At 40.7% G+C, this 24,541-nt stretch overlaps 2 protein-coding genes across 4 annotated transcripts in view; one reads left to right on the top strand and one right to left on the bottom strand.

The window, feature by feature from the left end:
- Nucleotides 1–743: 743 nt before the first annotated feature.
- usp28 (ubiquitin specific peptidase 28) lies at nucleotides 744–21,227 on the bottom strand. 3 transcript variants are annotated; one of them, XM_031869031.1, is made up of 26 exons: nucleotides 21,082–21,227; nucleotides 19,028–19,105; nucleotides 17,733–17,853; nucleotides 17,457–17,544; nucleotides 16,472–16,634; nucleotides 13,873–13,959; nucleotides 13,528–13,665; nucleotides 13,163–13,230; nucleotides 13,003–13,079; nucleotides 12,769–12,917; nucleotides 12,548–12,675; nucleotides 12,168–12,263; nucleotides 11,900–12,073; nucleotides 11,533–11,741; nucleotides 11,149–11,219; nucleotides 10,610–10,838; nucleotides 9,762–10,097; nucleotides 9,482–9,615; nucleotides 8,270–8,551; nucleotides 7,606–7,701; nucleotides 6,655–6,833; nucleotides 5,771–5,849; nucleotides 5,105–5,184; nucleotides 4,598–4,721; nucleotides 3,278–3,476; nucleotides 744–2,401 (listed from the first exon to the last, which is right to left on the bottom strand). In XM_031869031.1, exons 1-26 carry the CDS (start codon nucleotides 21,124–21,126, stop codon nucleotides 2,223–2,225), a joined length of 3,609 nt encoding a protein of 1,202 aa, XP_031724891.1. In that variant the 5' UTR covers nucleotides 21,127–21,227; the 3' UTR covers nucleotides 744–2,222. The 3 variants fall into 3 exon arrangements, with proteins under 3 accessions (XP_031724891.1, XP_031724893.1, XP_031724892.1); XM_031869033.1 differs by having other exon boundaries at nucleotides 9,762–10,094; XM_031869032.1 differs by having other exon boundaries at nucleotides 19,028–19,102.
- Nucleotides 21,228–22,282: 1,055 nt separating this feature from the next.
- htr3b (5-hydroxytryptamine (serotonin) receptor 3B) overlaps nucleotides 22,283–24,541 on the top strand; it is a 6,151-nt gene continuing 3,892 nt past the window's right edge. Inside the window, exons 1-4 of the mRNA XM_031869036.1 lie at nucleotides 22,283–22,316; nucleotides 23,027–23,190; nucleotides 23,345–23,389; nucleotides 23,788–23,897. Of these exons, the coding sequence (XP_031724896.1) occupies nucleotides 22,283–22,316; nucleotides 23,027–23,190; nucleotides 23,345–23,389; nucleotides 23,788–23,897 (353 nt within the window). The remainder of the gene's footprint in view (nucleotides 22,317–23,026; nucleotides 23,191–23,344; nucleotides 23,390–23,787; nucleotides 23,898–24,541) is intronic.

Below are 24,541 nucleotides of genomic sequence, written 5' to 3'. Positions count from 1 at the left end.
TGGAATAATAACAATGCATGTCCTGTCACTTTAGGGCAGCTATAGACACGCATCCTGCAACAGAGCCGTTATAAAGAACAAAGACTAGTAACAATCCGAGCTTAATCTACCCCAGCACTGACCCTGACTCACTGCTATCATCTTGATCTTAGTATAATTGCATCTTTGATTGAAAAACAGCACACTGTTGTAGTAAAGTATTACACAACAGATACAGTAGAAGGGGCTTATGAGAATTTGGAAAGATTATGTGTGCAATTGCCATCCAAAGCCATGAAAATAACAGTGAATTCCAGCACTTAAGATAAGACATGGGGCGGGCAGATTGAGAGGTAGAACAAGCAATGTCACTGCAGCTGGCCATGCAAGGACCAAATCTGTGCATGAGGGAGAACAAAATAAGCCAGTGGCAATAAAATCACTCATGACCTAATAATTATTAAAGATTAAATGGCTGGGGGTCAGGAAACAGTTATATATGTTAACTGATAAGCCTGAAAGTATTTTGTATTTCTCTTAATGTCACTGAATCACATTAAAAGACCAAAACCAACAGCGCATTAGTCGGTCTCTCACAATACTACTTAGCTCCCCTGACCTTTCCATTAGTTCCTACTGAAGGTGTAAATCTCTAAAAATGGCTCACAAATACATTTCTATTTTCACTTCTATTCCTCACAACAGCTGGGCAGTTTTAGCAAATCGTACTCAAGCGAAAGCAGTCAATGATAATGGAGTACACAGAGTATTTAAAACATTTAATGAGTATCATCGCAGAGTACAAGTGACAAAGCAGCGTGAAATCAGCAGCCAGAATTGGCTCCATGTTGCAGGGCTGAAAACCCTCAATCAGAGGATTCATTTGCGATACTGCATTGCATCTGGGACACCAGAAAAAAAAAAAAAAAAAGGATTTCCTCTCTTTTCCGTTATCTTTCCTTTCAGAGGGTTTACATAGTTTACACAAAAATCTGTTGAGCAAAGTGCATGTCCAACAGGGCACCGTCAGACCTAAACAAAGAAGAGTTTCCACAGACTGATAGTTAGAGTGCACAGATCTACTGCGATCAGCACATCTGAGCGTGGAGCAGCTCTCTTTGAAAGTTGTACAGGATGCTCTGCCCTTCATATATTTATGCGTCATAGTTACTGTGGATATATTTCTTTACTAGCTTCACCTACAAGTAAAATTTCCTGTTTTGGAAAAATACAAAGTAATATAAAACATATATTTAAAAAAAAGCATTTGTTGCTGTGGAGTACAAATCTAGTGTTTTTCTTTTAAAGCCCTGTTTAATTAAAGGCCTTATTGTGCGTTCACACTGCTTAGCAACACAATAAATCCTACCAATCAAGTGACAATATTCAGTGACAACTGTTCAGTTGTCGCCAGTATTTAAATTTAACAAGTTTGCCAGCCACTAAAACATTCAGAGTGCCAATCAGAGACTCAAGCTTCCGTGTTTGTTTACTGATGACATCTTATTTCTTCGGCAGCTTGATTTCACAAAGGCCTTTTTGGAGGAGAAGCTGATTACGGTGATATTAATCTTTACAGTTCCCTCTGCAGTTGTTCGGAAAAAGAGTCACCACGTAGGCCTACTATCAAAACTGTCCATGACAGAAGGTGGGTGGAGTGGGTACTAAGAGGATGTATTTATAGTCGAAGAGAGTTGGACACTGAAGGTCTAAAACATGATTTCAGAATTTAAATGATGTCTGACGGGGCGTTGGAGAAAAAACAATTACAGTGAGTTGCTACCATATGGGCCTTTTCTGCATAACCTGCTGCTACTTCAAGGCCATTATGATTTTTTAAGTATACTTAAAAAGTACACAAGCAGCGTACTGTATTTTTAGCACACTGGGGGTTTCTGATGGTGCTGAGCAGGCAGAAGGCATACACTGAAGAATACAGAGGATTCATGATCATGTCGAGACCTGTGCATCCTGTGGAGGGTTTTTCCAGCAATCACGTGGTAACAACACTGCCTCATCCTCTATCTACCCCTAAAAAGTGCTTACAGTTTACTATGATAAACCATCAATGATATGCATGCGCAATGCTAAACCAGCAGATAAAATGAAATACATGATTTGGCTCGTTGAAAACGACACGCTGTCTCAACCCCAGTCTGTCAGCACAGGATGAATCATCGGCCAAGTTGCTTGCAGGTCGGACGCACGGCTCAAGGAGGTTGTTGGGGGATTCATTCGGGACTTTATTTAACGCTGACTATCGAGGTGCTGTGGATGGACTCGATGATAGCGGCCAGGCGACTGCACAGGTCGTGGGCCTGCTGGTTGACATGGACTTTGGGTGGGTCTTTAAGAACTACTGTCTCAGCTGAACCGTCCAGAACCCGGGGCAGAAACTCACCCAGCTTCACCTGCAATGAGTCTGAAAACAAAGGGAGAGCAGTAACAATGCTTTGTTTCTTTTTCATTTTGGTTTAATGTTTGTTAGTGTTAGTATCGGTGTATAAAAGGCATGGACTCTTCTGTGTGCATATCACTTTAATAAGATGCTCTGTAGGCATAACAGATGACGAATGTACCTCGCTAATCTTTTTTTGTGTAGAGATCAAAGCAATGATACAGAACGTGTTGATTGGTGGGCTTTACCGGTGCTGATAAGCAGATTCTGTGTGTGAACAGTGAGTTCTCAAGATCAGCATGCACTGGCACTCCATTGTAGTTTGGAGTCACTTGTCTTTCTTCCTGTGGTCCAGATTGTGATTCTGATTCTAGAAAGTAAGAGCCGATTGCTTGTTGTCATGTTTGAATCTCGTACTTTTAACCACACGTCTGTATGTGCCCAGTGTGATGAGGGGTATTTCCAGTATTGTCACAATGCTCAGGCTGTAATTGACTGGATGAAGTAATAAGTAAATGTAATGTAATGTGACACTCATATGTTTCAAATGTAGTCCCGTTGTCTAACCACAGGGTGTCGCCATCGCACTTGTGACCTGGTCTATGACACATGTGTGAAGCTACTTACTTTCTCTGAGGAGTAATATGCTCATTCATATGTAACCCTAGCTTACTGTTTCTGTTAGACTAATTACTGTAATGTTTATTGATATATATTTGTGTTTGAATGAGTCTTGGTGTGACGATTTAGTACTATATATATCACATTTCTTAGACTAAACTACGCAAATAAATGCTACTGGCACAGTTCAGAGAAGAAGTTACATCTCCTCATCTTCATTCCTGTGTCCTGATAATGTTGTAATAAGAGCTAACAATGTGTCAATTCAACTGATCTTACCATCCATTTCCTGGCCCAGGCAGCAGCACCAGTGGCTGCGGATGCTCTCCATGGCGTTGCTGTCTTCCTGGGATAAAGCCGAGTCTCGGCTCATCAGGTGAAGGCAGGGGATGACGGCCTCCTCCATGATGGCGATGCCCTCCTCCACATTGGTCTCCTCACCGCTGCAAAACAGCCGGGATGCACTTTCATTCAATGCCTGCATGGTGGAGGAGGAGGAGGAGGAGGAGGATGGAGGAGAGAGTAAAAGTTATTGTCACGAGGATTTCCTCTGTATTTGCAAGTTGTGTGATCAGTTCATAAGAACATTGCATAATCAGATGAGTTGCCTGATATTGAGTAGATATTATGGTTACGTGTTGGTGCCTCTTGATATATACATTTGCAAGTTAATGATCAAAACCTGATATTCTCCATCACCTTAATTATTCTATGAATAAAGAGCTTAATATGCATTGTTTTTCTTCACCTTCATTCTTCTCTTTCCCTCTGTCACTCTCTTTCTCTCTCTCAAACACACTCACACTGCACTCCTTGGCAGTGGCGCTCACTCAGCTTGTCTCAGTCTTCAGTTCTGACAATTGGGCTACTATAATGCATAAAGTTTGCAGTTTGGGTCGGGTTTAGTGGTTCATTAATGCTTATTGTAGCATATCGGGCGGTGCAGATTGGCTGGGATAATGAGCACAGTAAGGAGGACTCGGAGTAGCAAAGTTACATCCCTAATCAAGCATGAGATAATGAGAAATTAAAAAATGTTTATGCCATATGATCGGAAGCTCCAGAACAGATACTAAACAGGATTTGAGGTGAGGTTTTTATCTCAACTTCTGGTTCCAGGGTCAATGATGAACTTTGAACTTCAACTTCATCGTCACTTTTTCAAATATAACAAAACAAAAATGGCCGTAATGCTGACTGCATTGTATGAACTACTGAGACTGTAAGTAGGACACTAAGCCAAGTGCTTCTTATCTAAAACCTTTGTCCTGCTAGTGACACAGTCTAAATATAGCAATGTTGGTCTGTTTGTCCTCCAGTCTGTTTGTTCCAGAGCAAGATATGTCAGTAAATATTGGCCAAATTTCATGAAATGTCACATGGACACCGATAGTTTCCAGAGGACGACTGCTATGATTCTGATGACTCCTGAAATGTCCCATAATGCAGCAGGCCATCATCAAAGTTACATTTTCATATTGTAACTTTTATTCAAACAACCTCTTTATTGTTATTCTAACCTTTATGAAGAAGGATTGAGCTCAGTGATGTTATGCTTCACAATAATGTACTGTAGTCACACACACACGCCTTACTCACAGTGAGGCATTTCCTCCTGTAAACGGCAATAAGAGACTTGTCCACACCACGTTTCTCTCCATTCTTCAGCAGGGTGGCGTTGGTCTCGTACGCATGAGCCAGGAAGATCAGTGCCTCCCGCATCCTGCAGCAAGCACGCACGCACGCACATGCACGCACGCACGCACACGCACACACACACACACACACAGCAACGGTCATCATGTCATTATCTGCAATTTATTGATCTGACCCGCACATGCTGGGCCATTGTGGCTAAGTGGATAGCAGGGCCATCTTTCAATCAGAGGGTCGGTGGTTCGAACTCCGGCTCCGCTAGTCGCATGTCGATGTGTCCTTGAGCAAGACACTTAACCCCAAAAATTGCTCCCGTAGCTGTGCCTACGGTGTAGAAATGTGATAGACTCTGAATTGTAAGTCGCTTTGGATAAAAGCGTCTGCTAAATGACTGTAATGTAATGTAACGCTGGCCGGGCGGTGCAGTGGTGGTTTACATTCGACACCTACCTCCCATGCTGGTAGTGCTCCAGTCCAGTCAGCTGGTAGACAAACACCGTTCTGAACAGCCTGTAGTCATCATGCCACTGCTGTGAAAGAGCACACAGGACAAAAAACTCCATTTGTTATTTGCGCTGTTTTCTCAATTTTGTGATCACATGTTTCTGTCACTCAGCGAGGCAGTAATTTATTCCATTTCACTCCTCTCTTAAAGGACAAGGCTGGCGATATTCTGTATTTGTATTACTGTCAACAAATCTAATAACAAGAAAGCAACAGATGTATCCTTTTAATAAGTGATATATCTGATGTTAAGTTTGTATTACATTCAAGTGTGTCAACCTTTGGTCCAATAGGCATGAAGTTGTACTGAACAGATGCCTGTCCCTCATTTTATGTCTCTAACGTATATCTTTGCTGTTTCAGTACACTGCCATATACTGTATGTAGCAAGATTGATTGACGATATTTTTTTGACAAATGTCTGTCTCAAATTTACATTTACTGTCTATGTCTACATATCGATGATTGGTATACTTTTCTTGAACTTAAAGCAATCAAAGACGGCAGCAGAGACAGAATAATTTCCAGCAAAATTAGTACAAAAAATGGGACAGAAAAATCCCCAAAGAACAGTGTATCTGTCAATATCCAAAATGGCAGAGATCAGCCCACCAAGTACTCATCCATATCCATGTCATCTGGCTTGATGAGGCGCAGCTTGGTTCGAGCTTCCCTCTTGATACTGATGGCCCTGCATGTACAGAAAGGACATCATGGATGCTTTTAATTTACAAAAGGATTGGTACAGGAACAGTCACACTGTGATGCAGTTCTCTGCTCTGGACACTAGATGGCGGTATAAGCATGCTGAATGCTCTAGGACTGCTTTTCTAAGTCTTATGATGTGCTGCTGCTCTGAGTGAAGCCACGTTACATTATTTACTCACCTACTCCTGCTATGTGTAAACATTGTAAACAACCAGATAGAAAACTCTCGAACATTAAATGTTTTCAAATCAATTCATCACGGCTCCTAATGCTTTTAGCCTCATAACTTGTTTATATATAATGTAACAGAAAAAGGTCTGCACCAAATGTCTTTTTTTTTTAACATTCGAAGCTTCTATTGAGGCTTTTGAATAAAGATTTGGATGTCTGTAGTGGTGTTTTGTGTCATCATCACCCGCTGTTAGACCTCCCAGTTAATGGGAGTGCGTGCCTTCCTTTATGTGCGGCGAGTGGGAGAGCAAAGAGTCTTTTGACAGCAGTGAATACGTTGTTTTTGAAAGGCTTAACACCACCAAATACGGATTGAAGTCGAATATTTTGTCACATAAAAACATGTTGTGAATTTTGGAAAAGATTACGTCTTAGAATTTAGAGGTTTCTCTGGATTTTGGGGTTTTTCATCCACTTTCTTTTATAATGTCAGCTCACCTAGATTGTGACAATAGCTTATCTGTATTCTCATGTTTTGAAGTTTTAAAAACATTACCCAATGTAAATAATAATGTCCGAGACTCGTCAATGAGCCATTTCTCTGTATCTGTGTGTACCTTTCATCGAAGCTCAGGTTGCGGTCGGTAAACTGCTCCAACAGCGTCCTCTCAATAATGCGATTGGGTGCCTTGTTCTGAAAGAAGTAGACCAGAGCGTGCTGCAGACGAGCATCCTCCTGGGGTGTGGTCTCCTCCTGGGAGAGCTCAAACAAGCGGGAATACTCCTCGTGGAAGGCCTGAGGGAACAGATGGATCAATTTGTCAATATGCTCATGGTGGGAAAACTATAAAAAGGTAGATGGATGGATTTAATTTGATGCAACCTAACAGTGACTGATCGACCTCTGAATGAATCATACAACAAGAGTTTTGGTGCTAATACATTCTTCATTTATAATGGGTTACTAAAGTTGGAAATCTCATCAGAAATACTTATAAACAAGTCATTTTTTCCCTTTGGCCTTCAAGTAACAACCCAAGTATCTCGTCATGAGATACAATGACCCTGTATACCATAACTAACCCATAACTAAGACCCTAGTACACTATTTGCAATGTTTTCTGTGTTTCTGAGTATTTTCTGTGCCGTCATTAATTTGTGAGGGATTTTGGATTTCATGAGTCTAAAATGCTCAAAGACGAGGTTAAAACGCTCATCTTGTTATTGACGTTGACCTTCTTACATCTGGAACAGTTAATTTAATATCTGCTTTTCTTTAGGAGCCCTTTTATCCTCTTATAAGCCTAATGTTATTCAATACAGTACACGTTCTGTTCTGTGTTGATGAATGAATGAATTAACCTCATTACATCTGAATGTTTTTCTGTTCTTAATTCTAATAAATATGTGGGACAAAAATAACTATTCAAAACTATATAGAGAGGAAAGATTGCTCTTAAATGTAAAGGAAGCAGTTTAATGTAGCAATGTGGCAAAACTATTTCAGAAAACATGATTATTTAATTATTTTGTGAAATGTAGATTTGAATGTGAGATGCAATACATACCTTGATGAGGCCAGCCTCAGGGCCTTCCTTATCGAAGGTTTGCCTGGCCTTGGCTATGGCTAGAATGACGCCCTGCATAGCTGGAGTCAGCATCATCTGGGAAATGAGGAGGAAGATGAGATTATAACACCAGCTGGGCAGCAAACCATTTGAGAATGAAAGCTGCTCATTATGTCTGTGTAAAGACCCTGAACTGTTGAGGGCTTCACACATGTCCACATTCTGGGATGTTGCAAACGTATTGTATATATTTTTGCTCAAATAGGACTCTGGTGGTGATCGTGTCAGAGATGGAAAACATCCTTAAAGTCAGAAGCTAAAACTGTAAAACAGCAACATTTAGACAAAAAGCTGTGAATGAGCAGCAGGAACAGCTTACACGTACAGGCCTTCATTTTAATTTCTGTGTTTGAGTTGGGGGGGTATTTTTTTAAATTATTAATTGAGGAACTATCTATAAGGTGGTGTCATAAATGTAACATCAGATCTGAAAAAGTAAACCTCGTGGCAAGTTGACAAAAAAAGCATTCACATCTTAAGTCTAAGGTAAAATATAATAATGTATTAAAGGAGTAAAAAAAAAAATAGCTGCATCCCGGAAGACTCGGAATAGACAAATCCTTTCTTCTATTTCATTTATTTATTCATGATAACACATTCTGACCTCTTCATTGTATCCATCAGCATCAGCTCTGACCATGATCCTGCCCACGTTGGGGATCTCCACTTCTGAGACCTCGTCCTCAGTCTGTCGCTGTCTGGCCGGGACCTCCTGCGCCTCCTTCTCCTCCTCCTGCTGCTGCTTCGCTTCATGTTCAGGTGCCTCTCTGGAAGCCTCTGGCTCGCTTTCAGCTTGAGGGCCAAGGCCTGCTGCCTGTGTGTCGTCCTTCTTCACTTGGAGGTCAGATGGTGTCGGGTTACTGAGCTCTGCTTCAGGGCCAGAAGTCTTGACAGAGAAACAAGACGCACATTACTATGGCTTCCATCCATACATTATCTATATATCCGCTAATCCTCTTCAGGGCTTTGCATAGTGTGCCTCCATGTAGAAATACACCCACCCTCATCTACACATCTGTATGCATTTTAAACACCTGTGAAGCAAAGTCTGGAAAATGTTGTGGAGCACGTGTTTCTATTTTAACGGTGAACAGGTGAACAAATTGGCAAAGGAAATTGAAAATAGCTCCTTGTATCCAGTGAAAGGTTGATCTTATTATATAAAGTCAGGTGGGTCAGCAGACAGTCTGCAGCTGAATACATTTGGAAATACACTTAGGGAATAATATTCATTTGCATGTGATAAATCAATGTGTCAAATGGAGCTCCCGATATGTCGACAGGACACAAGTGGTAATGAAGTAGTTTACCACTTTATTTAATGCCATCTAATGAAACAGCTTACAATAAATCTTATATTTATGAGGCTTATAATCATGTTCTGTTGACAGAAGTGCTGATTCATTTAATGGTGTAAATAGGGCCATTGTAGGTTAAAAAAAATAAAAAATAAAAAATAATAATTATGGATAGACTATGCAAGGTTGTATTGAACTGCACTGGTGTTTCTGAATATTTTCCAACAACGGAAACTAAAAGTGATAAAGTGTAAATTATATGATATGCCTCTGAACAAGCTACTGACTGTCAAATAAAGCCGCTGATAGCAGTAATCACTCCTAACCTTTAGTTTATCTGTGCATTACTCTCTACACCCTGCCTGACATTAAGCCTGGACCTCCATTGCTATGCTAAGTGGTGAAATGATATCCTTGACCCAGATGTACACACTTTATTTTTGTGGCCTAGAATTACTGACCCATATTCTACAGGGGGCATAGCAGAACTTGCCCAGGGGAGTCACAGACTTGCCCACCTGACACTGAAGCTCTCTCTCAGCCGAGGTGCAGCCCTGGCTGGGCCCCGTGGTGTCAGTGACTGCCGCACTGCTGGTATCGTCTGGCTGGCAGCCGGGGCTCTGGGGTAATGGTGGTGGCGTTAATTCAAGTTCTTTTGGGGTCAAAAAAAGAGACAGGAGAGAGACTGTGAGAGCGCACACATGACTGATAAAATGTACTGTTCAGTAGTCAGTTTTACTTGTACAGTGGCTATAAAAACCTTGCCCCATTCCCTTTTCTCTAGCCACCACTACAGACCTTCAGGCTTCTCTCTGGGATCCGGCTCTGGGTCTTTCGCCGCTTCTGTGTCTGGTTCTGGCTCTGAAGAAGCTCCCTGCTCCAGCTCCTCAGTGGTTGGTCCTGACTGGGGTGCTGGCTCAACTGGTGTTTGGTGTACATTGACTGGACTGGGGTTTGGGGGCTCTGCAGAGGCTGTAGACTCTCCCTGTGGGGTGGCGGTCTGGCAGAACTGCTCCTCCCATTCACTGAGCTCCTGCTGGAACCAGCGGTTGTCTTCATGGACGTAGCGTCTGAGGACGGATGGCAGGGAGTCCATGCCATGCAGCACCTGGCCGGTCTCATCATCTGTGTCTTCTAGATGGATGTGGGGTAGTGTCAGTAATAGACTTACACAAAACAATCCACATACTGACAGTAAGTACTTAAGAAATGACAGGAGAATTAGTTAATTGTTATTACACACGATGGCATTTTTCCATATGCCACTGTTCATAATACATAATTAGTGACATTTTTATTACAGACAGGGACTGAGCTTTTACTGTTATAGTTTCTAACATTATGGAATAGCCTTTAAACATGAGGTTAGCTGAGTCAAAGCTACATTAAAAATATGTAAGTATTCTTTTAACTTCTATAATTGATAAGCACTCTTTTTTACATGATTGTGTGTTGTTTTTACTCCCTTGCACACATAATCCTGTTTCTTGTTTGCAAGGAAGAACATTATTTATGAATGCTTTCTGACAAACATGGACAAAAACATGGACAAAAACACACATCCGACATTCAATCTAGGATTATTCAAAAATGAATCTAATCTGATAAAATCAAATCATATAACTGAAAAACACACAGAGATGTACCTGTGACAAGGTTGGGTAACCTGTCATCAATGTACATCAGGCAGTAGGCACTGGCGTTGGTCATTCCACCAAAGGAGTCTCGCTCCAGCTCCTCCCATGATGACTCGGTGATGCTTACATCATTGTACTTCATCCAGCGCTTGTTGGCATGGTCATAAATGTAGGCCCAGTAATGGCCTGCTGATGCCTGGCCTTCATGGACGAGCACTGCATGGAGTCTGTAGGGTGCCTAAATATTAGGACAGTGGGAGACAGCGTTGAATCGCCACTGTACAAAACACCTACAGCATTGGGATCAATATAGACTACTGAGATGTGACTGTGCAGCTCTGCATTCAATGCAGTATAACATTCATCAGATCTGCTTGTATCTTATTGGTATTCTGTTGACTTGTTTACGTTACATTATTTTCTGTTCCTCCACGGAGATCAATACAGTTTCATCTAATCTCCGTCGATGCACTTTCTGCAGCTCCAGTTGTAAAACATGTGATTGAATTGCTGTTTGTCAGAGTGAATGAGGCGAGTGTAAGTCTTACCTGGCAGAGACAGTTGTCTATGTACATGCCCTCCAGCGTCTGAGTGAGCCTGTCAATACTGGCCTTTAGCTCTGACACACGTACACACAAAAACAAAACACAGAAAGAAACCACAGAAATTAAGTACACATATAGCGATGGGAAAATCAATTTCTTTTTGGTTTTTTTATTTCTTTTACCCAATATTTTCCTCATAAAAGGACAGTTTGGGAGAGCAGGGCTTGACAATTGACATATAATCTATTTCCTGGGAAAAGCATTTTGCAGCTAAAGAGCCCAAAAACAGAGCCCATGCTGCTAAGATAGCTAAAGAACATCAAGACTATATTCTATAGACCTTTATTTAAAAGCAATGTTAGCGTGTACACTGTAATAGAAGCATACCATTTATGTCATTCTCTACTTCTGTCCTCCAACGCTGCAGGCAGGTCTTCACAAAGAGCAGCTCTTCTTCAGTGACGCTGTGGGGGGCTGGGTGTGGTGGGCAGTCAACCGGGAGTCTGCACTGGGTGAAGGGCTTGTATATGGGGGTCCGCTGACAACTGGAAACACTGGAAACCGGACCGTCCAATGAATCTGTGTCTTCTGGTTCACTGGGAAATGAGAATGAGAATGTTTCGGTGTAATGTAAGTTTCGTAAAGAAGGAACTTTGGTCTGTTTATGCTGTGCTAGTAAAAGTCTGTCGACAGTAATTTATTCAGGGGCCATTGCCTTGGCTCGTACAGTTCTCTGGTCCTCTGTGTACTCAACCTGTTGTCTTTGGAGATGACTTCACTAAGGGGGTGGCTTGCAGGAGTCGGAGAAGCTGGTCTCAGATCTTCAGCCGGGGAAACACTTGTGGGCTTGGTGGTAGCGAACTCCAGCACAAACTGCAGCATGTCAGCCAGAGGATACTTGGTAGGTCCAGAGCCATAGTTTTTGTAGCTGTTAATAAAGACAGGACACGATTTGTACAAGATTTGTTTCCAAAACGCAGAGAGGTTTAAAAGTCACATCTCAGCTTTAAGAGGTAACTTACCACTCGAGTTTCTGTTGAAGGGCAGCTAGTTGATCCTTGAGTTTTTTCACTTCTCCTCTCCTCTCATGGGTCTGTTCTATGTTATTGTGAAGATATCTGTACATAGAAAAATCAGGCAATTCCCAAAACTGATCAGTACATGTGTGAAAGATTTGTTGTAACATCTGAATAGACAAGCAACAACCTTGATTTTTTTCCGATACATTTGTAATACACTCAGCCCTATGATGGCATAAGTTTGTGAGATAATCCTAGTGAAAAGTGGTGCAGGCATGCGTCCTTTAAAGTTATATACTGTGGAAGCTCCTTTTGCCCCGTAGAAACAAGGGAAACTGTAGGAATGTACACATGTATGATTGTGATATCTGTACAAAGCTCACCTGTCCATATAAATGATTTGTGGGAACTCCAGTTTCTTGTGTATCTTTTCAGGACGACCCAGCTGGGTGTTGAATTCAAATCTAGACAGTTCAAATGTCAAGACTGGTGGTAACGTTTTGAACCATCTCTACAACCAAGAGAAAATATGACACCTGATAAGAATCAGAAAATACCACATACCTAGAAATTCTATTGTTAGTCGGTTGTTGAAATTGTTTACCTCACGGCCAGATGTGACGCCGGGATCTGAATGCAGAGACTCGATCTCTTTCTCAACCATAGCACCTTCCAGGCATTCATCCAGGTTATTGAAGCCGTTGACTTGCAGGGGGTACTGGCCAAACTGCTCGATATTACACAACGTCTTACCTAAGCAGAGTCACATAGATGTGAGTGACTGAGAACAGAAGTCATATTGATGTCACTGTGACAAACACTAATATAAAACTCATACCCTCATGTCTTCTTTCTGTCACGAAGGTACCATAGAAAAGCTGGACCATGGGGTTTTTCTGTTTGTCTTCTACCTTACTGAAAGCAAAACATGACATTATATTATTGTAATTCAGCACACAAAGAGAGAATAATGTGGATGACATCAACATATAACTTACTCATTGGCAGCCAGCTGAAATGCATCCTCTAGCCAGTCAAGCAGTTTGTGGGAAAACTCACTGACATCCTGAAATGAAGACAAGAGATAAGATAAGATGTGAAGTTGTAATAGGAAAGGATTAAGTCAGGGTCAAAGAATTAATAAAGTCACATGAGTTGATTCTTGATCTTGGAAACAGTAGCTTAACAAAAAAAAAAAAAATGTTCCTAAGGGCTTCAACCTCATCTCAACATCTGGCTAAGAAAATTGCCCACTTCTCACCTCATCAGTGCGCACTCTGGGAAGGCAGTTAAGACACGGGGCCTCCCATCACAGGATGCAGCCTGTCTACACTTTAAGCTCTCCTTAAGTTAAGTGCTGTACCTGTTGGGCCTCGGTGGTCCTGAAGGCGTCTCGCAATAACTCCACAGCAGCAGAAGGATCCACAAACCTGCGGGTGGAGCCCACCATGAGAGCAAATAGACAGCGCAGCTCCTGCATGAAAGCTATGTTCCTCTTGTCCTGTTAACACAAGTTCAGAGTCAAACTTCACCCCTGTTACACTAACACATGGTGGCTATGTTCATAATAACAGAATATCTCCACAGCTTGATCACCTCTTATGTTTATGTGTATGAATTAGACGTTTTAACATGAAATTATTCAAACAAATCTCCTGTGAAAACGGCAGTGGCAGAGTAACCAACTGTTGTGCATGAGTTTACTCACAGAATGGCTCTTACACTTCTCCAGTATTCGCTCAGACAGATGGTAGCTGAGAACCAGCCTCCTGAACACGGGCAGGTGGAACAGTGACTGCAACAAGACAACAAAACAAGGACCGGTTAAGGTCAGATGTTGGCAAATCATGATAACAGTGGTCATGCATTGCAGTCGTGGTATAACTTAGAAAGATCAAGGAAGAAACTTGTTCCTCGAACAACACAGTCAATGATATTTAGCCTTACATTGATATGTTTCACCAGATACTACATGGGAGTTTTAACAGATTTAGATGACAATAAAATGGGAAATTACCAATAAGTAAAAAGTGGTTTTCTGACTTTAATGAAACATGTAGTTTGCGGTCCTTCCTGCAAGACACAGAGCTTCTTAAGATGCTCCAAACCTTCTACTAGTGGGTAGGACACACTCATTAATCTGTAATCTTTTCTATAATGTTACGATGCCTTCGGGAGAAACCTGTTAATAAGCTTCACAAGGATTTACTATCATCTCAGTTTTCAGATGGTTTTGGGAAACAAGACGTACGGGAAATGTACTCTGACTTTGAGGCAAAAAGCATGAGAGTAGGTAGTGGGGTTAGATTGCAAGCACTCAGCATTGATGTTGGGCTAAGAACAGCATTTCCCTGGTTGTATACAGCACAACTTCTTATCAAAAATAAGGTTTTTTTTGTTCATCAGATTGATTCTTCAATCAAATGAATGAGGTGCAAATTTCTATTTTTCTAGTAGTTTTAATAAAATCATAGTTTATATTATTATAAAATAGAATATTTCCTTAACCTTAAAGGATACTAGTGTCTTACTATTATACTAGTAACTGTAGGAGAACATATTTTGAAAAAATCAATCCTGAATTTGATGGTATTCTTATTTCATTTCACACATAATGCTCAGACACATCAACCATGTCAATTAGTTATGAGCTGCTTCTGTTACTCGTGATAAACTAAATACATTAATCGCAGTCAGATCCTCTCATGACACATAAGAGTATGTGTGGTGGTGGTGAGCGAAGCTACTGAGCACTTATGAATATCTTGATATATAAATTTCCATTTAAGTAGGAAATTCAATTATGGCTTATCTCCATTTTACTGTAATGTATACCACGAAGGATAACAGAGGGAATATGAGCTGACAACTGAATGATGTGGTCACTCAGCCTCAATCTGATAGCATAATTACTTTTTAAAGGGAGACTGCTTTATCAAGATTCGGGCTCTGTTGAATCTACAACAACCAGTTCAATTGTAACAAACAGTATCGACACCAGAAAACAAAAACAAAAACAAAAGGCTATCATTTCAACACCATTTGTATTCAAACAACACTGCCTCATTTCCCCTTTTCTATTCCCAGACAATAAACCCTGTCCTTTGGTGGTTTGACTTCTAAATCGATGTAGTGACAAATCTGAGTTCAACAAAGACAAACAATCAGTGTCTCCTCTCTGTCCATTCCAGGATGTCCACTGCTCGCTCCATCATCACATCACTTGCTAGTGCACAGCCTGTGCATCTCAATGGGGGGGGGCTCCAGTTTCTGCCGAACGACCCGATTCAGTTTGGAATGGAGTTGTAATAGAATTCGCAGCTCAGAGTAATGTTCTCATTTTGCAGAAATATCCCCACACCTTCTTCCTTTCTTCCTGATGTTTCCAATAACTCTATTAGCATTAGTAAGTGAAGAGATGAGACAGAAAAGTGAGGCTTAGTTATGCAAGAAAAATTGCAGGAGGCTGTGTTTTATGGTGAATAATGCACAGTTGTGTTCAGTGGAATTGTACCTTGTATGATTTTATATGACAAATAAATTGATTGGTTGAACGAGTCTGTGCTCCAGTTTGTTCAGAGAGTGAAATTCTAGTATTATTCAATTAGCAGGTATCAGTACTGTCTACGCTCACCATACCTGGCTTGTTAGCTGAACTGGTTGTACTACTAGACACTTTAAGGAGTCAGCTGTTTGTTTGTTTTTCCGATAGGTACAAACAAGACATCCCAATTAATATCACAGTTGTTCACGATGCACCTGGCTAACAAAAGCTAGCTAAATGGTGCTAACTTAGCATTTGTTTTGCTAACGAGACCTGCCCTCATCGAGCCTCGATCTTCCGCAGGTCCATCCTCTCGCCCAAATATGGTCACTTCTGGTTGGAAAAAACACTCACTTTGAGCTTCACTTTGGCTCTTCAGAAACCTATCGGTGACGTCACGGAGACTTCGTCCAAATTTTATACAGTCTATGGGTGCGACGCCTCTGACAGACTAAAGTTAGATATCTTGGAAGGGAAACTCCAAGTCTATAAATGTTTGTTCAGCCAAGTGCGAGAGCTATTTTAAGTTTTAGCAGCACCAGGATATGAGACACTGTTAGAACACTAGGACACTAGTGCGCTTAACAGACTATATGCTATGTGTTATAATATATTTACTATATATATTACAAGGCACTACTAATGTTATGTACAGAGGTTAGAGAAAACAAAAAGGAAACATATGGGACTGTATCTGATATGTGTCAAAGCAGAGTACATCCCCATCACTTTGATGTAACCAATCTTTCACACTTATTCTCACCTGGATGACGGCACTGAACCAGCAGGTGTTGCCAACATTGCGAATGCCCACGGGCCAGTCGTCCTGACGGATCCACTCTGCAGGGTTGCACATATCACTCTGGGCTTCACATCTCTTCCTCTTCATTCTCGCTGCATTCTCCTCTACACTGGCCTCCAGAGCCCTGCAGTACATCAAATTACCCATTTCAAAGCACTGAACTGACAACTGTATTAAACACAGGTGGACTTAGTTAAGACTCCCTGTCCTGTGCAGAGGTTGAATAAGAAGACTAAATCTCTCAGGAAAACACAAACTGTGTCATGAGACAGGGACAAATGCATGCTAAATTATTACCATGCTGATGTTTAGCAGGTGAGGATTATCATGAATGCATTTCTATTTTAGCACAAAACACAAAGTACAGCTGATAAGAATGTCATGATTTATGCAGGTATTTGGTCATTAACCAAAGAATGATGGTTGCGCTAGACACAGAATCAGGGGTTCACATAAGTCATTATTATTCATTGTGTGTAAATTATTAATGACTGCATCACATTTTGAGCCAGTGGATGACTAAAAACTTTGATCTGCAAGTGTGACTTGATGAAAAGTCAGCTGATCATCAATAACAAGCTTATGAATGTCTGTACAAAATGTTATTACGGTATTGAGATATTTCTGTCTTTACCAAAAGTGGTGGAGCGACCGACCGACTCACCGTCATTGCCAACCCCAGAACCAAGTGTGGCTACAAAGTAAATGCATCTGTTTTAGCCTTTCAGCCCATTTGTTTCAACCTCTGCTCGACAAGGCTTCAGGTTGATTTATACACGTACAGAGAATATGAAACAGCTGAGTCTTTCATATTCCCTTCTGTTGTTTCCAGTGGAAAATCTACTGTCTCCATTTTCATACTTTAAGTCAGCAGTAAATAAAAAATAAAAAAATCACAGTCACCAGTAACAAAGAAGCATTGCATGAAAAGCCGGTTCTCTTGTACCTATTAAATTCTCTCTCCTCTTCCTGGGCATTGTGGGACTCCTGCAGGCTGAGTTCTATGGCCGTCTGCAGTTCATCCTTAGGGAGTCCTGACAAAACAGACAGCAGTGTGTCAGCAAGATCTCACTAGTAAAAACTGTTTCAATAGATTACATAAACTTTAACACATAAATGAACAAATGAGTGTTTCAGATTCAATATCTGAAAAGGCCTACAAATGATCCTAACAAGTAAATGTAGTCAGAATTTTGTGCACGCTTGTTTTGTCCCAATGTACCTTTCTGGCCCTCCCAGGCCTCCGCAGAGGTCCCCAACTCCTGTGGTTCTCCAGGATCCTGAACCTCTGCAGACTGGGTTGTCAGCAGTCCAACAGCATTTCCAATGTCCCCCTGACTGTCCTTAAAGAGAGGGGACAAGGAAAAGATAAGGCCCGACATATCTAGATATCATTAATCTGCAGAATATGTAGCAATACCATACATCACAAGAGCAAAATAAGCAAATAAGAAATGCATGCAAATACAAATATAGCAACCACCGAGTAATTAAAATAATACAAGCATGTACTTAGATACAGTTAACTAGCCTAATTAAGGGAACACAGCACCCTTTTTGTGTTGGAAACCAGCAGTAGACAACCATTTCTAATTTTGTATAGAACTCTGAGAGCACGTGCCCCTCCCGAACCTGTGAGCTCCTGCTGTTTCTCTGTCTGCCCCTGGTGCAACAGGTTGGATGATGCCTGAACAACAGTCAGCCAGACTGTTTATTGTACTGCTTGTCAATTATCACTTTTATGAGGCTCCTATTAACTCAAGCTCCTAGGGATTTTTTCATTTGCAGTTGTGTTTCAAAACATAAGCGGTGTGCTGGGGTGGAAACTAGGCGCCCAGGGGGTGCTTTTAATGTAATCAAAGAGTGTTCCTTTAACATTAATTACACAATAACAGCAAGGGCTATGTTTTTTTAGCCAACTAGCAGTATGACTCTAGGGATGGATTCCCATGACATTTAGAATAGACTTTCATGTTCTCCACAGGATGGTCTGTCTTAACACATCTCTTAACACGTTTACGCTCACAACATAATAAACACCAATGGTCACCAAAGACCCTGTTCTCTCACACCATCCTCCGGCTAATGTTTACATTTAATACACCACAACTGCTAAGGCTCAAATACTTGAATTTGGGATTTTGGCTGTAACATCATTTCTGAAATGTCCCCCATGTCATAGGGGGGGTTGAGGATAAGTGTGATCACTGTCAACTAAATTAAACTAAAGAGGAGTTGGATAGTAATGTTAATCAGTAAGTTATCTTAGTCATAAGTGGTCTTACAGCATACTGTAGGAATTGCAAATTTGTTTAGCTCAACAGATCTAACAAAAATGCCTTTTGGTCAACTGGAATCTGTGTAATGAAACAGTTGCCTATGTCTTATTATGTGCTTTGATTAAGTTACACAGAAAGGCCATTCACTTGCTTGCATTGTAGTAAAATAACATAGTACACACAAGGGAGCCACCATCCATTGTCTCCTAAAAGCTGACGATGAGTTCTTAGGTCTTACATTCAAAGCTTTGTAGAGGATCTGAGGGTCCTGGATGCCAGTGATCTCCCTCAGCTGGTTCATCAGGATTTTGCTCTGCTGAGTGAAAGGATTGGACAAAAGGGAAACGATGGTCAAGCTTGAGATACTTGGAGCATTCCAGCCAACAAGTCCTTTGTGGTACTCACATAGTTTGGGTTAGTGATGGAGTGGCATTTGTCTCCCATTTGGGCTGACCAAATGGACAAAACTGGGCCACAAGTGGGCTATCCCCTTGAGGTAACAAGCAGATATCCCACTTTTTGCCCAAGAAAGTCCCACTTGCAGTCCACCTTGTCCCACATGCTGTTCTTGGGAACACCTGAGGATATGCGTGGGCCTCACTTATAGCCTGTGACCCAGTGTGCAGACACACATGGGGTCTATATGGAGCTGAAGGACAAATGTCCAAATGTCAACATCGTCATGCCTATATGAGGTCCACATGTCAGCTGGGTCCTGACAATGGCTTAATGAAACAGAGCCAAACTCAGCGGCTTCAGTCAGCAGCATTGAACACATTTTTTGAAATATGCTTATAGTCGCTTTCTTACCGAGCGTTAGATGAGAGGATTGATGATGGACCGATTCCTCTAGGAAGACACTAGTTTCAGCCACCAAATAGTCAAGCACATAACCCCCTCATAAAACGGCAAATTGTACTTTTTACACGTCAGAGATGCTGGTAGGCGGACCGTGTTTTGGACAAAGCCAGACTAGCTGTTTCCCCCAGTTTCCAGCCAAGCTTAGCTAACTGGCTGCTCGCGGTAGCTTAATATTTACTGCACTGACAAATAAGTGTATTTTTCTTATTGAAAATTATAAAAAAAGGCTTTTTGTGTTTTACAAGGGTATTCTTGGTAAGGGTGATATGTTGAATAATCTATATCAGCCTAATCGTTTCCTTTAAACTAAACTCAAACACTACAATAAATGTGGTGGGGGGAAACCAAATGCTTCCCAACATGGCAACATCCCATCATCCACCTTTGAACAGGTCATCAACATTTGTAAACACAAACTCTCAAAAGCCGTCATATGTTTAGACCTCATAGACATAAAGTATTGGAAAGTAATAACATAAGCCTGCTGAGTGAGCGGCGCTATATAAAGCCTGCTAACCCAACAGCAGGTGTACATGTCAGGGTATCTCTCACTCACACACACACACACACACACACACACACACACAGGATGCCAAGAGCAGGCTGACCAGACTTATATGGAGCCCTGGGGCTATCTGAGACCCTCTTAGTTAGCCTCTATTTTAGGTTGCTGACATGGATAGCACAGGCTTCTGTTTATCATTCCACTCACCATGCCACCAGACCAGAGTGACTAAGGCACTGGGTCTCTCTCTCACACACACACCTATGTCAATACCAAATAGAAAAATGAGGCAAACAAAGAGTATAACGGAAGTTCTACTGTATGTAAACCCTAACCTTTAGTACATAACATAATTAGAAGCTTGGCTCAATGACTGTCTACTGGAATGGTTAATTAGAAATGCCGATGGATAGAGCTGAAGGCTGCTTTAATGGCTACAGAGCCAAATACTGATTAAATGAAGTGTTACACTCCAGAATGATGTAGTTATTTAATGGAATATGGTACTGATAAATCATGTGTCCTATGAGACTAGCAACTGAGGACATCAGACGTAAAATGTGAACATTTTATTTATCAGACATTTGTTTGTCATATTCGCTGAATTTGCCTTCAAACCAAAATGCCAGTAATTTAGCATGTAAATATGCAGCTTAAGAAATTAATTTCCAAAATTCAAATTTGACTAGAATACGAGCTTCTTGGTGTATTTTCTTTCTTTTCTAAATATTATGTTAATCTTTTTTATTTTTTTTTTCTACCTAGTGTTTAAATAAAAACGATGTTAAAAGTAACTTTAAAATTCCAGATTTTTAGTACAGCTTTGGCCTTCGCACATCATTGGGGTTAGTGTTAACGTTAGTTCCTCGTGCATTCCGATGCAAATGTCACTTTGTTATGTTGGTTCCGTCATCCTTTGGGCTCACCGAGTTCGCTGAGTTCTCTCCATCTTCAGTCTGTTCACCTCTCATTGCAGATGAAAAAAGAAAAGACGTGGATTTCTTCCTGTTTTCACCAAACGCTTTCAAACCCCGACTCCGCGTCAAACCAGCTCCATCTGTCACAATCTCAGAGAGCGACTAGCTGCGCGCGCGCTCACCTGTTAGGACATGCGCGTGGGCGAGAGCGATCGCTAAAGCACGCGCCCTCTCTTACACAATTAACGTGACAGGACAGTTCTTAATGCAATGCAGTGACAGACTTCCTTAATACCCGGATGATTTGTGGTGGGGTATAAGTCTTTAACTCAATACCCACTTGTACTTTACTTAAGTATTTTCATTTTATCCTACTTACTACACTCCAATTCAGCAGCAAATATTAAACATTTTACTCCACTACATGTATTTAACAAATGTAGTTAGGCCTACCTGTCATGAATATAAATTGTAAATTAACTAATAAATGATGATGTGTTATTAGGCTATAGGTTATGCTAGGCAGCAGTATTTAAAGTAATAACTCAAATGAACCCCACCTTTACCAGCTGCAAGATTAAGGTGATGAACACATAAATGCATCACTATTTATACTCCAATAATAATACTTTTGGTAGTTTTAGTATATTCTGCTGCTAATACTTTTTTACTTTTACTAAAGTAAGATTTTGAATGCAGTCTATATGTCTTGTGCATAATTCCAAACACATTACTCTCACTTTTGGTATCTTTAGAAGCTTTGTGATCTTTGATTTTGAATAAAGGTGTTAGGGAAGTTAATGGAGAACTGTAAATACGACAAACTTCACAAGAAGGAAAGGAGATGGAACAACTAGTTAATTGGAAGTTTAGATTGCATCATGACTTCCTCCATTTGGTGTGTTCAGCTGGGTTAAAACAGCTTTAAAATAACAGATACCTAAGTGTTTATGCTCCTCTGTAATGAAGCAATACACTGGCACTAAACAACCCTTCAGGGAGTCATTATTATATGTATCACCTTACCCGGGCAGTGGAAAATCAATACCAGCGCCACCAAAATGTCTGCACTACCCTGTTCATTGTTCTTCCCCTACACCGAGTACCGCTACTCTTGAAACTGTGGATATTTTTGTGTTGACAGAGGAGATGTTTTGATGTGACATCTGGATAACATCTGTCTTTTGGAAGGCTGATTTCTGTGAACTTGATGTCTCTCATTTGGCTGACTCTGTTGCTCTCAGGTAAGCTACTCCTTTTGGCTAAAGATACAAGGCATTTCCATGAATAGTATGAGGTATTCACTTGTAAGTTTAAAATAGCCTGCATGTTTGTGTTGCAACCATTTCTGCTTTGTAAAATTTCCCATTAAACTAAAGCTGGCTATAAAGTTTTTAGATAGTTTGAACAAAATTGTTTGCTCCTTTTTTAGTGTGGCAGCTCTATGACTCATTGCTTATTTTACTTATATTTGATCCGTTCTCTCACAGATTCAGTTTTAGTAATTTCTCAATTTCCAAACCGTACTGTTTTAAAACATTGCATTTGAAGCACCACAACCACCAAGTAAGCAAATACATATTATTGTATAAAACGTTTCAGAATTGTAAAGCTATACAAAGCCCACATGTAAAGTGTTTGGCCTTAAAAAAAAATTCTGACTCATAAAAACAAACTTAATTTCTATTAGGCCTGTCAATGTAAAAATGTGATAAACTTTCAATCATTAACAACACATTTACCACCACTATGCACTGTACCATATTAAATAGAGCAACTGATGCATCCCAAAACCTTTTAGCAAAGCTGGACTAATTGGGTAAGAGACCCTGAGACCCCCACGTTACAGTTTCATGCTTCATCACTAAACAAATTAGCAATTAATCAAATTACCACAAGCACATTGCCACACAGTGAACTGGAGCTGGTCTGGGTGGTTATCTTTGTCTTTCAGCTCATCTGGCTAAATGTGTGCCAGAGAAGCCAAAGAGATCAGCTCTGAACCAGCTGACCAGGACCCTCCTCAGGAAATATGACTGCGGAGTTCGACCTGTTCACAACTGGACCACTCCTACCACTGTCTACATAGACCTCATCCTGCAGTCCATCCTTAATGTGGTATGCATGCTGTGAAAGCACTCTGCTCACACTGCTGATAAAATTCTGCTTTTTTTACTCCACCGGTTAGAGATCCGATATAATCAAAGTCCACACAGTAGCCTCAATTTAAAATCATCTATTAGGTATCATTACGGTTTTCTCCTTTCTGCAGGATGGAAAGACCCAGAGCATAACTACCAGTATTTGGCAAAGACAGGTGGGTGGCGTCTCAGTTTCCTTTTAACTTCTTATTGTAAAGCTTCAGGAAACAAGCCTTTTCCTTCTCCTTAAAAACCACATTTTTAAAATTAAAACAGCTGTGATTATCTACCTCCTCAGTGACTGACTTCTACCTTAAGCTTTAAACAACTTATGCAACACAGTGGGTTTTCAATGAAACATTTCTTGACGATATGCTGCAAATCTTGTGAATTTACAATAACTCTCTACACACGTGTGAATTATGTCGTATCGATTGGATTACGCTTCATGATTACAAAAAAAATCAAGCACTAAAGTCAAATTTTTGCTTTAAATTATTTTGTAAATATTTGATTTTCCATTGAAATTCCTAAACTATATAATTTTAAAACACACATACTGCTCTGCTTTCAGATCTGGACAGATGAGTTCCTGGTTTGGGACCCAGAGGAGTTTGATGGCATCAATGATATCTCACTGTCATCTGATGCCATCTGGATCCCTGACGTTATCGTTAGTGAATTGTAAGAAATTACTGAAACGATCCCTTTAAAAATATTTTAGTGTCAGTCTACAGTGCCTTTCAGTATATCCAAGGTCTAAAGGAATGTGTTTTCCAACCTTTCAAGTAACTATTGACTTCCACTGATTCCAGCTAACTAAAAAAATTCCACTTGCAGAGACCCTGGTCTAATGCCCAACCCTAAGCTTTGAACCCTTAAATTAAAGCAAATATGAGTAGAATTTAAAAATGCCTTACTTGCTCCCCATAGAGATTTTAAAAAGTATATCTACAAGTTGTTAGATAACATAGACAGTCTAACATATATAAACTAGAATTGCCGCCTTGCGGGCTATTTGCCTCTTCCAACGAGTGAAGTTGCAGTTTAAATTCATGACCATCTCTGTCCAAAATGTCATCACTTCACAATGTCCTTCTATAAGATAAGATGAAATTTACATTCATTGCAAATTAATTATTGAGTTATGGCCAAAAGTGTGTTTTATGAGGTCACTGTGACATTTTCCCACCAAATTTTAATCAGTCTAATCAGTTGAGTCCAAGTGGACGTCTGTGCCAGATTTAAAGACATTCTCTCCAGGCGTTGCTGACGTACTGAGTTCACGAGGATGAAATGGACGGAGGGGGGGGGGGGGGGGGGGGGGG

Source organism: Anarrhichthys ocellatus, unplaced genomic scaffold, assembly GCF_004355925.1.
Source record: "Anarrhichthys ocellatus isolate YVR2014 unplaced genomic scaffold, GSC_Weel_1.0 scaffold45, whole genome shotgun sequence".
NCBI classification, from domain to species: Eukaryota; Metazoa; Chordata; class Actinopteri; order Perciformes; family Anarhichadidae; genus Anarrhichthys; species Anarrhichthys ocellatus.
This window is presented reverse-complemented; position numbering and strand designations above follow the sequence as displayed.

Bases quoted from the DNA above. Each gene is read 5' to 3' on its own strand.
- usp28 (XM_031869031.1), bottom strand. From the start codon at position 21,126: ATGAGAGGTGAACAGACTGAAGATGGAGAGAACTCAGCGAACTCG. The intron at 13,666-13,872 runs GTGAGTAAACTC...TTGTGTTAACAG, and splicing joins AGAAGTGTAAGAGCCATTCT to GACAAGAGGAACATAGCTTT. The intron at 8,552-9,481 runs GTGGGCAAGTCT...TTCTCTGTCAAG, and splicing joins AGAGAGAGCTTCAGTGTCAG to ACTTCTGGCCCTGAAGCAGA.